The 14,381-nt window shown below is 43.3% G+C and overlaps 1 protein-coding gene across 3 annotated transcripts in view; it reads left to right on the top strand.

Moving 5' to 3' along the window:
• Nucleotides 1-14,381, top strand: part of LOC134339433 (microtubule-associated serine/threonine-protein kinase 1-like) — a 347,798-nt gene that overhangs the window by 245,893 nt on the left and 87,524 nt on the right. For all 3 annotated transcript variants that reach the window (XM_063035933.1, XM_063035932.1, XM_063035931.1), the window contains 3 exons: nucleotides 4,387-4,472; nucleotides 8,627-8,835; nucleotides 13,009-13,147. In XM_063035933.1, the coding sequence (XP_062892003.1) occupies nucleotides 4,387-4,472; nucleotides 8,627-8,835; nucleotides 13,009-13,147 (434 nt within the window). The remainder of the gene's footprint in view (nucleotides 1-4,386; nucleotides 4,473-8,626; nucleotides 8,836-13,008; nucleotides 13,148-14,381) is intronic.

A 14,381-nucleotide genomic window follows, 5' to 3' on the forward strand; every position in this document is an offset into this window, starting at 1 on the left:
AGAGTCTATTGTTGTGGCACCACTCATTCATATTTTCAATCTCCCTCCTATGTGCTTGATTTGGCCAACGACAGTGGTGTCGTAAAACTTAAATATGGCATTGGAGCTTTGCTTAGCCTGATAGTCATAAATATAAAGTGAGTAGAGCAGGGGGATAAGCACACAGCCTGTGGTGCACCCATGCTGATGGAGATTGTGGAGGAGATGTTGTTGGCAATCTGAACTGACTGGGGTCTGCAAGTGAGGAAACCAAACATCCAATTGCACAATGAGGTATTGAGGCCAAGGTCTTGAAGCTTATTGATTAGTGTTGAGGGGTGATAATATTGAATGCCAAACTGTAGTTGATAAAGCGCATCCTGATGTATGCATCTTCACTGTCCAGATGTTCCAGAGTTGAGTGAAGAGCCAGTAAAATGGCATCTGCTTTGGGCCTTTTATGCTGGTAGAAAAATTGGAGTGGATCCAAGTCACTTCTCAGGCAGGAATTGACATGTTTCATCACCAAACTCACAAAGCACTTCATCACTCTTTTTTTAGTTTTTTTGGTTCCCAATCCTTTAACTTCCCACTAATGTTTACTGTATTATATGCCCTCTCTTTGGCTTTTATGTTGGCTTTGACTTCACTTGTTAGACACGGTTGTGTTATCTTTCCTTTAGAAAACTTCTTCTTCTTTGGGATGTATATATCCTGTGCCTTCTAAATTGCTTCCGGAAATTCCAGCCATTGCTACTCTGCTGTCATCCTGCCAGTGTTCTTTTCCAATCAATTGTGGCCAACTCCCCTCTCATGCCTCTGCAATTTCCTTTTCTCCACTGTAATACTGACACATCTGACTTTAGCTTCTGTTTCTGATGCTTCAGGGTGAATTCTTACCCCTAAAGGTTCTTTACCTTAAGCTTTCTAATCAATTCTGGTTCTTTGCACAACACCCATTGGAAATGGCGGAAGGTACGGAGAATTATGTGCTGGACGCAGAGGCTACTGGGGTGGTACTTGAGGACAAGAGGAACCCTAAACTTGGGGTGGTGGGTGTTTGGGGTGAGGGCAGATGTGCGCAAAAATGGAAGGGATGGGGCTGAGGGCTGTATTGATGGTGGAGGAAGGAAAGCCTCTTTCTCTGAAGAAGGAAGACATCTCATTAGTTCTGGAATGAATAGCCTCATCCTAGAGCAGATGTGGTGGAGACGGAGAAACTGAGGGAAGGGGATGGCAGTTTTACAAGTCCAGGTAGCTGTGAGAATCAGTAAAATTATATAAGATATCAGTAGATAAGCTGTCTCCAAAGATAGAGACAGTGAAATTGAGGAAATGGAGGGCAGGGTGGAAGTTGGAGGCAAAGTTGATGAAGTGGACGAGCTCAGCATAGGTGAAAGAAGCAACAACAATGCAATCATCGATGCAGCATAGGAAAAATTGGGAAGTGATACTTGTGTAGGCTTAGAACATAGACTGTTTTCATGCAGCTTAAAAAAAAGCAGGCATGGCTGGGACCCATGAGAGTGCCCATGGCTACACCTTTTGTTGGAAGGAAGTGGGAGGAGACAAAGGTGAAATTATTGAGAGTGAGGCCAAGTTCTGCTAGATGGAGCAGAGTGGTAATGGAGGGGAACTAGCTGGGTCTGGTGTCCAGAAAGAATCTGAGACCTTCCTGATAGGGGATGGAGGTGTATAGGGACTGGACATCCATAATGAAATTGAGATGATTGGGGCAAAGAACTTAAAATCATTGAAAAGATCAAGAGTGTGTGAAGTGTCACGGATGTAAGTAAGAAGGGACTGAAGCGGGAGGAATAAAACAGAGTCGATATATGCAGATACAAGTTTGGTGGGGCAGGAACAAGCAGAATCAATGAGTTCACCTGGACTGGCAGGCTTGTGGATCTTGGGAAGGAGGTAGAAAAAGGAGGTTTGGGGTAAGGGAACTAAGAGGTTGATGGCAGTGGATGGGAGATCCCCGGAGTTAATAAGGCTAGTGATTGTGTGGAAGACGATGGCCTGGTGCTCCTTAGTGGGGTCCTGTTCAAGGGGCAAGTGAGAGGAGTCATCTCAGAGTTGTTGCCTGGCCTCAGCAAGGTAGAGGTCAGTCCGCCAGACTACTGCAGCACCGCCCCCCCCCATATGTGGGTTTAAATATGCCCAATGACTTGGCCTCCACAGCCGTCCGTGGCAATGAATTTCACAATTTCACCTCCTCCTGGTGAAAGAAGTTCCTCCTCTTCTTTTTTCTAAAGGTATGTCCTTCAATTTTGAGATTGTGCCCTCTGGTCCCGGAACCCCCCCCCCCCCCACCCCATACAGGAGATATCCGCCCCACATCCACTCCAGCTAGGCCTTTCAGTATTCAGTAGTTTTCAATAAGATCTCCACCCCAGCATTCTTCCAAACTCCAGTGATTACAAGCCCAGAGTCATCAAATGCCAGTCGTACATTAACCCTTTCATTCCCAGGACTGTTCGTGTTTAAAACAGCAAGTGACAATGGGATGGAAAGAGAGTCAGAGGCAAGCATAGAAAAGTGTGAGACAACAATGACTTTTAATTGCAGTAAAAGCAAACTGTTGGAGGAACTCAGCAGGTCACTGGGTGCCTCAGTTTCTTCCCACATTCCAAAGACGTATGGTTGGAGTTTGTAAATTGTGGGCATTGTATGTTGGCGTTGGAAGCATGGTGACACTTGTCCAGTACAGTTGTCACTGATTTGATTTGACTCAAATGAGGCATTTCACTTTGTTCGGAAGTACATGTGATAAATAAAAATGATTCTTTTTTTTCTAACCTGTGGAAGGAAATGGATAATTGACATTTCAGTTTGAGACCCTTCATCTGGATTGACTGCCCAGACGAAGGAGCTTAATCCAAATATCAACTGTCCACTTCCTTCATGCTGACACATTAGTTCTTTGAATTTCCAGGATCTCCAGTCTCTTGTGTATCCATGTACTTTGAAATCGCTGTCTACATTGCACTCTGTTCTGTGTATCTTTAGCACTTTCGCTGTCCACTCTGTTCCCCTGTCAGATTCCTTCTTTTACCTTTTCCACTTGTCACCTCCCAGCTTCTCACTTCTTCCCCTCTCCCCCACCTACATACCTTCCCCCGCACCTAACTTCACAAGCTTCCAGCTTGTACTCCTTCCCCTCTCCTCACCTTCTTATTCTGCCTTCTCTCGCCTTTCTTTCCAGTCCTGATGAAGGGTCTCAGCCCAAAACTGACTGTTTATTCCTCTCCGGAGATGCTGAATTCCTCCAGCATTTTGTGTGTGTTACTTGACTTTTTTCTGTCATTTCTTCTGCATCTCTTGCACCATTATCTGCGATCATTCCCTCCCTCTTGTCCCCTGTCTCTGCCCCACCCTTGCTGCCTGTGGATATGTACACCAGCCCGAAATGGAGCAAAGAACTGTCTCCAGGATGCCTGAGAGAAAGTAGACATCCGTCCAGAGTAACAGCAAGAATGGTTGATTTTGGAACTGGCTACGTCTCACAAACCGAATGGAAGCATGTCTCCAAATTCAGCACAGGCTTGAGTCGGAGGAGAAGGGAGATGGTATTGACCAGAAACCTCTAAATAATGAAATCAATCTAATCTACTAAAGCTAATAATTCTACAGACAAGCTTTAAAAGTTCCTCTTTCCACAGACTCAAGGTACTGGATGGTGCCATTTACTGCCACTTGCTGTAAAAGAATTCCTTTGCCAGCCAACAGCACAGTTATGCATACGGCAGGAGTGTCCAGCTACATCCATCCCCCACCCCGACAAACATTAAGTACATTAAGGAAGCTTGTGTGTGTACAGTACATCTAATTACAATATGGTGTATCTCTAAAAGGATCAGATTTAATCTTTGTGCTCACCCTGGGGAGAGGTCATGGTGACAGAGTAAAGCAAAACTCAAAAGCAATGAGAAAGAGACACAAGGATAGCTCAGAGTCTTACATCAAATTATAGAAAAATTACCACTTCCATTTCTGCTTCATTCTGGATGATCTCCCTCCCTTTTGCAATCCATGAATTGTACATGCATGCTGCTGCCTGTTCTCCTCTCGCTGAATGTCCTCATTTTAAATATCTTCATGCCCCCCCTCAAGCTACTTTCTAACTTTAGTAAACCCTCCGGTGCTTATCTCCCTGTTAACTCTATATGGCAGAGACTGTACTGTCTAGACACCTCTACAATTGCCCACATACCCTACCTCCCCCACTTCCCTCCAGACAAAACCTCACACCGTGCATCCCCCTTAAAACCTCCTTCATCTTGATGCCCAATTTTTTGATTGCACAGTCAAGCTCTTTTAGGCGAGTTGAGTTTCATCTAAAGAGCTGATCGATGCAAAGCGTTGAAAAATCCTACCCACCACCTGATGTTTCATTTGCCACAGGGTCGCGGATCTGCTGGTAAACCCACAAAGGCACCATCTGAAGAAGACTTTGACACCATCAAACTAATAAGCAACGGAGCCTATGGGTAAGTTAGGTGAAGTCATGGGGCAGGTATCAGGATGGTGGATGACTAGTACCAAACAGCAGAGTTTGAGCATGCTATGGCAATTGGTGAGTTTAAATTCGATTAATTAAATACATCTGGAATTAGTCTGGAAACAAGTTGTCACAAATTGGGATCGTCGCTGATATCCTTCAGGGATGGAAATCATCAGACCTTACCTGCTGTAGGTCTGCACATGTTTCCAGACAAACAGAAATGTTGTTGACTCTACCCTGAAACAAGCCGTCTCAGCTCAGTCCAGGGACGTTTTGGGACATGCAAACATTCTCCTTCATCTTTTATGAAAATCCTGGCACTGAAAGCTCGGGGCTGTCAGCAGCTTCCTTGAGATGCCAAATGGTGATTGGAAATGAATGCCTACCTTGGCAATGGCACCCATGTTCCACGAAGGAAAAAATAGAAATGGAAATGTGCTTGCTGGAGACTAGCAAAAGAAGAGATGTTACTTTATTATATGGAGGGAAAATTTGGAAATAAATAAAATAATTCCATTGATTTTTAACATGTTGGCAATGAAGTTGCAATGTCCACATGGACATATTACTGGAATTACATCACATCATTTCCCAATTCCAACTACTTTTAGACCATAGACTAGTGGTCACCAACCGGTCGATCTTTCAGACTTTCCCAGTAGATCCCGAAAAAAAAGAAAAATGTGCACTGGGCAGAAAAGACCGGAAGTAAAACCCCGCAACCCCGGAAACAACCTCTCTTTACAAACAGCGGGAGTATTGCTATATTACCATTATCCTAATTAGTATTACTTATGTTTATAATGCTCACATTACAACACTTCTCCCCCTTTAAATTCCAACATTCCCCAAATGTAAAAAACTGGGAAGCAAAGATCAGTGGTGTCATTAGCTTGCGTACCCCTGAAACTTAGTGTCTCAGTAACAGTTTACCAATACAAAACACCTGAAAAACGTGGCAGATTCAACATTCAGTCTAACAAAGGAAACTGTCCATTCAAATATTCAGTCTGTCAGGAGGTTTGCGAGGATGCTGTGCTGCAACAGATGAAAATTATTAAATCTAAGTACAGGAGCTGTCTTACTGACAGACACCTCACAGACTGTCTCAGACTGGCTGTCTGTAGTTATGAGCCAAATTTCAGAGAACTAGCAGAAAATATTCAGCCCCAGTCATCACACTGAGTGCAACAGTCAATTTTTGTTCCTTTAATTTTCGTGTTGAAATAAAATTAATTAATGAAACATAGAATTGAAGGTGTTGTAATGTGAGCATTATAAAGATAAGTAATACTAATTGGGATAATGGTAATATAGCAATACTCCTGCTGTTTGTAAAGAGAGGTTGTTTCTGGGGTTGTGGGTTTTACTTCTGGTCTGTTTTGCCCGGTGCACATGCGTGTGTCTAGGTCGATCTTGCCTTTTACTAAGGCCGAGGTAGGGGATCTTGGGCTTCAAAAGGTTGGTGACCACTACCATAGACCAAAAGACATAGGATTGGAATGAGGTCTTTGGTCCATCAACACTTCTCTGTCATTCCATCATGGCTGATTTTTTATCCTTCTTAATCCCACTCTCCTGCCTTTTCCCTGTAACCTTTGACACCCTTACTAATCCAGAACCCATCAACCTCCACTTTAAATATACTGAATGGCTTGACCTCCACAGCCATCTATGGCAATAAATTCCAAAGATTCACCATGCTCTGGCTAAAGAAATTCCCCTTTAACTTAGTTCTAAGTGGATGTCCCTCTATTCTGAGGCTGAGCCCTCTAGTTTTAGATTTGCCCATTATAGGAAACATCATCTCCACATACACTCTATCCAGGCATTTCTATATTTGATAGGTTTCAATTAGAACCCCCTTCATTTTTCTGAACTCCGGTACTCCAGTGAGTACAGGCTCAAAGCCATCAAACACTCTTCATGTGTTAACTTTGTCATTCCCGGGATCATTCTCGTGAACCTTCTCTGAATCCGCTACATGATAGCACATCCTTTCTTAGTTAATTCCTTATTTTTAATAGCAATAGACACAATCATTGGCTTAGGAAAATGCACATTTGCTTCGTATAGCCAGTCAGTGTGTCTCAGACTGCTCAGCCGATTCCTGAACAATTTTTAACTCCTAGGGCCATCACAGGGAGGTGGGAGCCACGTACTGGAGTCCAAATTCCTCGCCGGCAGAGGAGCAGATGAAGCACTGGAGGATATTAGCAGCCGCTCTCTTATGTGTGGGAGTTTGTTTGTGTACAATTAGAACAGATGGTACAAATGTTATGACCCCTAGGGGTGGAATTTGTGTGACAAACAGATGGATGCCAACATTATGCTTCATATTAAGATGATGAATATTGGGAACCTTTCTGCAAAGGTACAATAATCCTTCACTTTTGAACACTAGTTGGCAGACGGAGTTATGGAGGGAGAGATAAATGGGAATTAATTAGCATCAGTATCTCAGGGAATGTTGTGAAACATCATAGGGATAGTAGGGGAACATTCAGCCCTTCTGGTTTGCTGAACTCTTTTGCTGAAACTTTCCAATTGGCTCCTTGATTAGAAACTGTGCATCCAACTGTACTTCTGAAATTCGGGACCATTGAAGTCAATGGATTTCTGAGTCAGGTTCACCTCTATATCCAATTGAAGATAGTGGAGATAATTCCAAGGATGAATTAGTGGGTAACATCTTGACCAAACAAACATTAAGTAATCTTGCTTAAGACCATAAATCAGAGGAGCAGAATTAGATCATTTGGCCCATCAAATCTGTTCCACTATTCCATTATGGCCGATTTATTATCCCTCTCAACCCTATCCTACTGCCTTGTCCCCGTAACTTTTGATGTCCTTATTAATCATGAACCTATCAACATCTGCTTTAAAAATACTACAGCCACTTGCTACAATGAACTCCACAGATTCGCCATCCGTTGGCTAAAGAAATTCCAACTCATCTCCATTCTAAAGGGATGCACTTGCGTTCTGAGGCTGTGCCCTCTGGTTCGAGACTCCCCGAAGATAGGAAACATCCTCTCACATCCGCTCTATCTTGCCTTTTCAATATCCAATAGTTTTAATGAGATTTCCTCCACATTCTGGTAAACTCCAGTGAGTACAGAGTCATCAAACACTTGCATTCCTGGAATCATTCTCGTGAACCCCCTCTGAACCCTCTCCAACGCCAGCACGTCCTTTCTTAGATTAAAAAAGATAAAACGTTATCGCGAAGGAAATAATTGTTGCAAGGTTGTTCAGTCAGAAATATGTACTTTAAAAGACAAAGTGTAAGCATTGAGGTACGAAAAATACAAAACGTGCATTAAAAAGTAATGGTGCAGAATAACAAATGTGCATTGAAACCGTGTACTTATCTATTTAAGGATGAGGAGTTGTAGCCACAGGGAGAGAGGATCTCCTGTGGGGTTCATGGCGCCCCTCGTTGGAATCAGTCTGTTACTAAAGGTGCTCCACTGTTTGCCTGGTATGTCATGGAGAGGGGGAGAGGGATTGTCCATAAGGCTCTGTAGCTTCTGCATCATCCTCCTCTCAGATACAACCACCAGGGAATCCAGTCCCACCCCCAGAACAGAACCAGCCTTCCTGACAAGCTTATCGATAAGGGGCCCTAAACAGTTCACCTGGCTTCAGAGGCACTGGGGGACCAATTTCCAAATTTCCTGATTTCGCCCTGAAGCGGCAAGTAAGGGTGCAGTATGTGGCCAGATCAGTTCTTGGACTGATGGGCGTAAACAGGACACTGAGAGCTCAGACTGAACGTCTGCTCCAGCTAGGTTGATGTGGATTCAGATCTTCCACTCATCCAAGATCAGTTTGGCCAACCATTCTATAAGTCCCGGCTTCCCTTTTCTGGGGAACATCTTGGCCACAATCCCTCCTCCTGGTCCAATCTAACATTTGTAGATTGGACCAAGTTACATATACTGTGTCCTTCCTGGGGATAGTTTTGGTATATCTGATTTACACTCTAAACCTATCATTCAAAACTCACATCACTGGTAGGAGAAGAGTTAAGACACACTGGCAGCGTAAATAGTTTAATTGGACGCCAGAATCGATTGTACTCACTGTAGAAACTGGTTACTTTAAATGAATGGGCTCTCATTTTGCTTTCAGTGCTGTATATTTGGTGAGGCATAGAGAGACCAGGCAGCGCTTTGCAATGAAGAAGATAAACAAACAGAACCTGATTCTCCGAAACCAGATTCAGCAGGCGTTTGTGGAGCGTGATATCCTTACCTTTGCGGAGAACCCGTTTGTTGTCAGTATGTTTTGTTCCTTCGAGACCAGGCGGCACCTCTGCATGGTAATGGAGTATGTAGAAGGTGAGTCATTAGATTGTCACATCACCAATGGTGGGCAATCTTAACGTTTTAACATTAGTGAATATATGTTTCTGATTACTTTAATATGAACAAAGTGGCATGCAGGAAGTATATTTTCCCTATCAGAGTGGAGATGGTTGGTAAGAAAGGAAGAGAGAGAAACAGAGTGAAAGGGAGAAAGAGAGAATGAAAGAAAGAGAGGGAGAAAGAAAGAAAGCTTTATTTGTCACATTCCAAGGATTGTGATGGGGGAGCCCTGCAAGTTTTGACACACTTCCAGTGTAGTGTAGCAGTTAGCGTAACGCTTTACAGCGCCAATGACCCGAGTTAATTTCCTCTGCTGTCTGTAAGGAGTTTGTATGTTCTCCATATGACCGCATGGGTTTCCTCTGGGTGCTCTGGTTTCCTCCTACATTCCAAATGTGTACAGGTTAGTGGGTTAATTAGTCACATGGGTGTAATTAGGCTGCAGGGGCTCGTTGGCCCAGGAGGGCCTGTTACCGGGCGGTATCTCTAAATAAGTAAGATAAATAAATAGTTTGCTCGCAATTCACTAACCTAACCGTGCGTCTTTGGAATATGGGAGGAAACTGGAGCACTTGGAGGAAACCTGCGCGGACACAGCAAAAACGTACAAACTCCTTGCAGACAGCGCAGGAATCGAACCCCAAACAGTGATCGCTGGCACGAATTGCTCTGCTGCCATTCCTCGGTAACCACACTGCTGTGATTGGCTGAGTTTGATCATTGTTCCTTTCATACCTACTGTGCGCTCACTGCATGTTTACAGAATAATTGGCCTGCTTTTATCGGTGGACTTTTATCTAGTTTATGTTTCCTTTTGCTTTTTATTTGAAGCCCCAGTGTTCCGGGTTCAGATGCCGGTATTCTGAGTAAATTGTCTTTGTACGTTGTCCATGTGCAGTGAACCCAAACCCACAGCATCATCAATAGAAATTGCACATTATCAAATGGATGACTTTGCATGTGAGAGGGAGAGTATAAAATGTTGGACAAAAGGTATCTGCAATCTACAATGACTTAAGGTTTCTATGTTAGAGGAGTAACAGTATATAAATGAATATTGTCTGCCACATCTAACCCTAACTGTACAATTGCATCAAGCGTAATATCATAATTGATCTTCATTCGATTCGCCAATTCAGGCTGGAATTGGTGGGCATGAGAGATGCCAATGGGAATTAGTTATGGTTTTACAATGACAGCAGCAAATGAATTGTCTTTAGATGTGACCGGGCTTCTTCAAGCATACACAAGCAGAGCCTTGCACTGGGACCATCTTACAGGAGATCAGGGAAAATTCCCCTAGGTCCTGGCCAATATCTGTCACTCGATCAACAACAGCAAAACATACTAGTGAAGAAATCCCCTGACATTCACAGAGGTGCATTAGGTTGTCACCGTCTTCCGACAGCTGTTTTGGCCAAGCTGCTGACAAGGTTCAAAGCTTTGGGTGCTACTGACCCAACATTTACGCACTGCACAATGCAGAGAGCAGCAAGACCTGAATAAATGAGATTCCAGGGGTTGATGTTGTGCCCGGGTTGGGCACAGAGCTTCTGATCAGTGGGGGGGGGGGGGGTGGAGCTGAGATAGAAAGTTGAAGGTCAGAAGTGGGTGGGAGTCGGGTGATCGTTGACGATTGGTTTGGGGGATATTCCAGTTGCTGATTGGAGGGATAGGCATCCACAGTGGGATAAAGGTCAACATGGGTGAAGAATGTGACCTTTAGAGTTCAGTTATGATGGGGTTGAGGCCTAATGGAAACATGGGGAGTACATAGCTTAAAATGGGTCCTCCTAGTGGGTCCACATCCATCGGTCGCTCAAAGTTGCCGTGTGAGTGATGGGGTGTTTAGAAGGCACACAGTATGTTGGTCTTCATTAGCTGGTGAATTAAGATCAAGAACTACAAGGAAATGTTGCAGTTCTATAAAACCCCGGTAAGACCGCACTTGGAATATTGTGTTCAATTCTGTTCATTATAGGAAGAACGTGGAAGCATTAGAGAGGGTGCAGAGGAGATTTACCAGAATGCTGTCTGGATTGAAGAGAATGCCTAATGAGGATAGGTTGAGCAACAGGGGGCTTTTCTCCTTGGAACGTGGGAGAATGAGAGGTGACGTGATAAAGGTGCACAGGATGATGAGAAGCACTGGACAGCCAGAGATATTTTCTCAGGGCAGAAGTGGCTAACACAAGGGGGCATAATTTTACAGTAATTGGATAAATATATGGGAGGGGTATCAGAGATACGTTTGGAGAGTGGTGGGTGCTTTGAATGTGCTGCCAGGGATCGTGGTAGAGGCAGATACATTAGAAACATTTAAGAGACTTTTAGATAGGCATGTGGATGGTAGAAAAATGGAGGGCTATATAGGAAGGAAAGGTTAGATTAGGTTTAATCTTAGTGTAGGTTAAAAGGCTGGCACAATATCATGGGCAGAAGGGCCTATATTGTGCTGTAATATTTTATGTTCTGTGTTCTTCACTGTTTGGGCAACTACCCTGAGATCTTCTTTGATTCATATGGAAGTAGACCAAGCAAGTATGGGAAAGCCTGCTGTTGTCGGATTAGCCTGAGACTCCACGGAGATTGAAAATCCAAGAACTGGCATCTGTATCTGCATAGCAAGGGGTCCTGTGTATGTTAACTGACAGATGCAAGAAGAATCTGGAATGAAAAATCCAAACTATGCAATCAATGCATAACTTCACAATCATAGAACTCAGTTCACTGAGTGTATGATGGAATTTTGGCAATTGTCTTCTTACTGCTGCACAGTAATGGAAATATATTGTTCCCAAACTGACTGCAAGCGTTGTCTGTAAAATGGAACTTATTTCATCTTAAGTGTTTTGGCCTGGCCTAGCTGATGGTGCACCTCTAAAAAAGAGATGTTAGAACATGTAGGAATTGTGTGATTCTTTGGAATAATTGCGACCAATTTGGCTGCATTCTTCCTGGCATTCATTCTATATCAGCTGTACCTGGAAATATTTGAGTGACAGATTCTGCACATCCCTGTCACAACTCCTCTGCCCCAAGGTTTAATGATTGCCTTTAGCAACTGGGTGATATCATGCTGCTTCTAATGGTCTCAGCAATGAAGATGTGTAAATTAAACAATGGACCTTCCTAATACACTGGGGTCTTCAATCTTCTTTTCAAACTTGCAATCAACACCTCCCATCCCAGTGGAAGAAAGCTTACAGGAAGGAGTAACTTCCCCCACCTCATCACTGCATTGACTCCACAATTACAGACTCACTTTCAAGGACTATACAACTTAGTATTATTTATTTGCCTCGATTTATTATTTGCCCAGTTTTTCTTTTATGCACATTGGTTGTTTGTCACTCTTTATTGATTGATTAATTTACAGATTCAACATGGAATACGCTCTTCTGACCCACCAAGTTATTTATAGTATTTCATAAATTCTATCATATTTCTTTATTTTCCTGTAAATGTCTGCAAGAAAACTAATGTCAAGATAATAGATGGTGATGTATATGTACTTTAATAATAAATTTACTTTGAATTTTCCCATTTAAGAACTCAGATTCCATGGTGAACTGGTTTGTGTGATTGAGCTGTTAATGTTTGTTAGGGAAAAGCTGAATAGTTACTGAATATAGATGTGCCAGATGAACTGTTTTCACTCAGAATCTCATCTCCAGCACTTTCCCATGCAAAGTTGCATTCCACTTTGCAAGCACTGAAATTCTTGACTCTTACGAGCAAGCGCATAACCTGCGGTTAGGATGATGCATAAATAGTGGATCTTTTTCTTTGGAATGTTTGACCTTTCAGCTCCTCAAGCCTGTCAAGTTAGACTGGAAGTGATCTTTATATAAATAGCGCTTACTCACCAGTTCCATTTACTTTCCCCAACTAAAGCCCTGGAAGCTAGAGATTGAAGTCTCCAAACATTTTAGCAGCACTTAAGTGAGAGAGTTCACAGATTTTTCACAAAAGTTTGTTGACTGAAATGCTTGATGATGCTGTGAGTGACCCCCTTTTGCTTCACCCCTCCAAGTAGAAAGTTTTCTGTTTCTTATCAAATACTCTATTAGTTCAGCTGTGACTACCAGCCTAGCCTGGCAACCTCTCCTCACCATTTGACCCTCATGTCATTTCCTTTTGCAGGGGGTGACTGTGCAACGTTATTGAAGAACATTGGAGCCTTACCAGTGGACTTGGCCCAGATGTATTTTGCAGAAACTGTTCTGGCTTTGGAGTACCTACACAATTATGGCATCGTTCACCGAGACCTAAAGCCAGACAAGTAAGTTTAAGGCTGGAACATGGTAATACGGACAGGAAAAACCCATCTGGTATCTGCTGGGAGGTAGAATTAATACTTCAGATCAGTCTTAATGAAGTCTGAACTGGTCTTTACCTCTCTTCACAGATGCTGTTTGACCTCTTGGGCATTTTCTGCCTTCGTAATAGAGTAGTTCATTGGGACCCAACTGTTGTACACAAGCTTCCTTTCACTTCATTTTGTATCTTTCTCCTCCTTGCCCTCACAGGCGTTCGTCCATCTTAACCATAAGAGATTCTGCGGTTGCTGGAAAACTTGAGTGACCTATGCAAAATGCTGGAGGAACTCAGCAAGTCAAGCAGCATCTGTGGAGGAGAATAAACAGTCAACATTTCAGGCTGAGACCATCAAGACTGGAAAGTACTGGCTTCTGCCCCCTTTCTTTCAAGTCCTGCCAAAGAGCCAAGGCCCAAAACATCGACCGTGTATCCCTGTCCATAGATGTTGCCTGACTTGCTGACTTCCTCCAGCATTTTGCGTGTGCCATTCATTATTCTTAACCTGGATTAATAATTCTTTGAACCACAGACTGATCCGTTTGTATATCACTGCGTTCAAACAGAGTCAAGGAAAGCCTGAGTTCATTTCCCTAGCAGCTGGTGGCATTTCTGCCTACGCTAATTGGGCTAAGTAGCGGCAATCCTTTGAGGTAGTGGCTGCGTATTCCAAACCACTCGGTGAAGCTAGTTTCACTGCTTCTTCTGTTTAGGGAAGCTGTAATCATTTAGCCCTGAGCAAAAAGGCATATGCATTCAGTGGCCACTTTCATGTGTACCTTCTGCACCTAATAAAATGGCCACTGAGTTTACATTCACGGCCTTCTGCTGCTGTAGCCCAGCCACGTTAAGTTTTGACGTGTTGTCCATTCAGAGATCCGCTTCTGCACACCACTGTTGTAACATTGGTCATATGAGTTATTGTCACCTTCCTGTCGGCTTGAACCAGTCTGACCTTTCTGCTTTGATCTCTCTAATTAAATAGGTGTTTCCACCCACAGAGCTGTCACTGGCACTCAGCAGGTTCTTTTCTTCTGTTTCTTGCACCATTCTCTGTAAACTCTTGAGGCTGTTGTGAATGAAAATCCCGGGAGATCAGGAGATACTCAAACCACCCTGTCTGGCACCAACCATCATTCCACGGTCAAAGTCACTTAGATCACATTTCTTTTCCCATTCTGATATTTGGTCTGAACGGC

The sequence above is a fragment of the Mobula hypostoma genome, chromosome 29 (assembly GCF_963921235.1).
Source record: "Mobula hypostoma chromosome 29, sMobHyp1.1, whole genome shotgun sequence".
Classification (NCBI taxonomy): Eukaryota; Metazoa; Chordata; class Chondrichthyes; order Myliobatiformes; family Myliobatidae; genus Mobula; species Mobula hypostoma.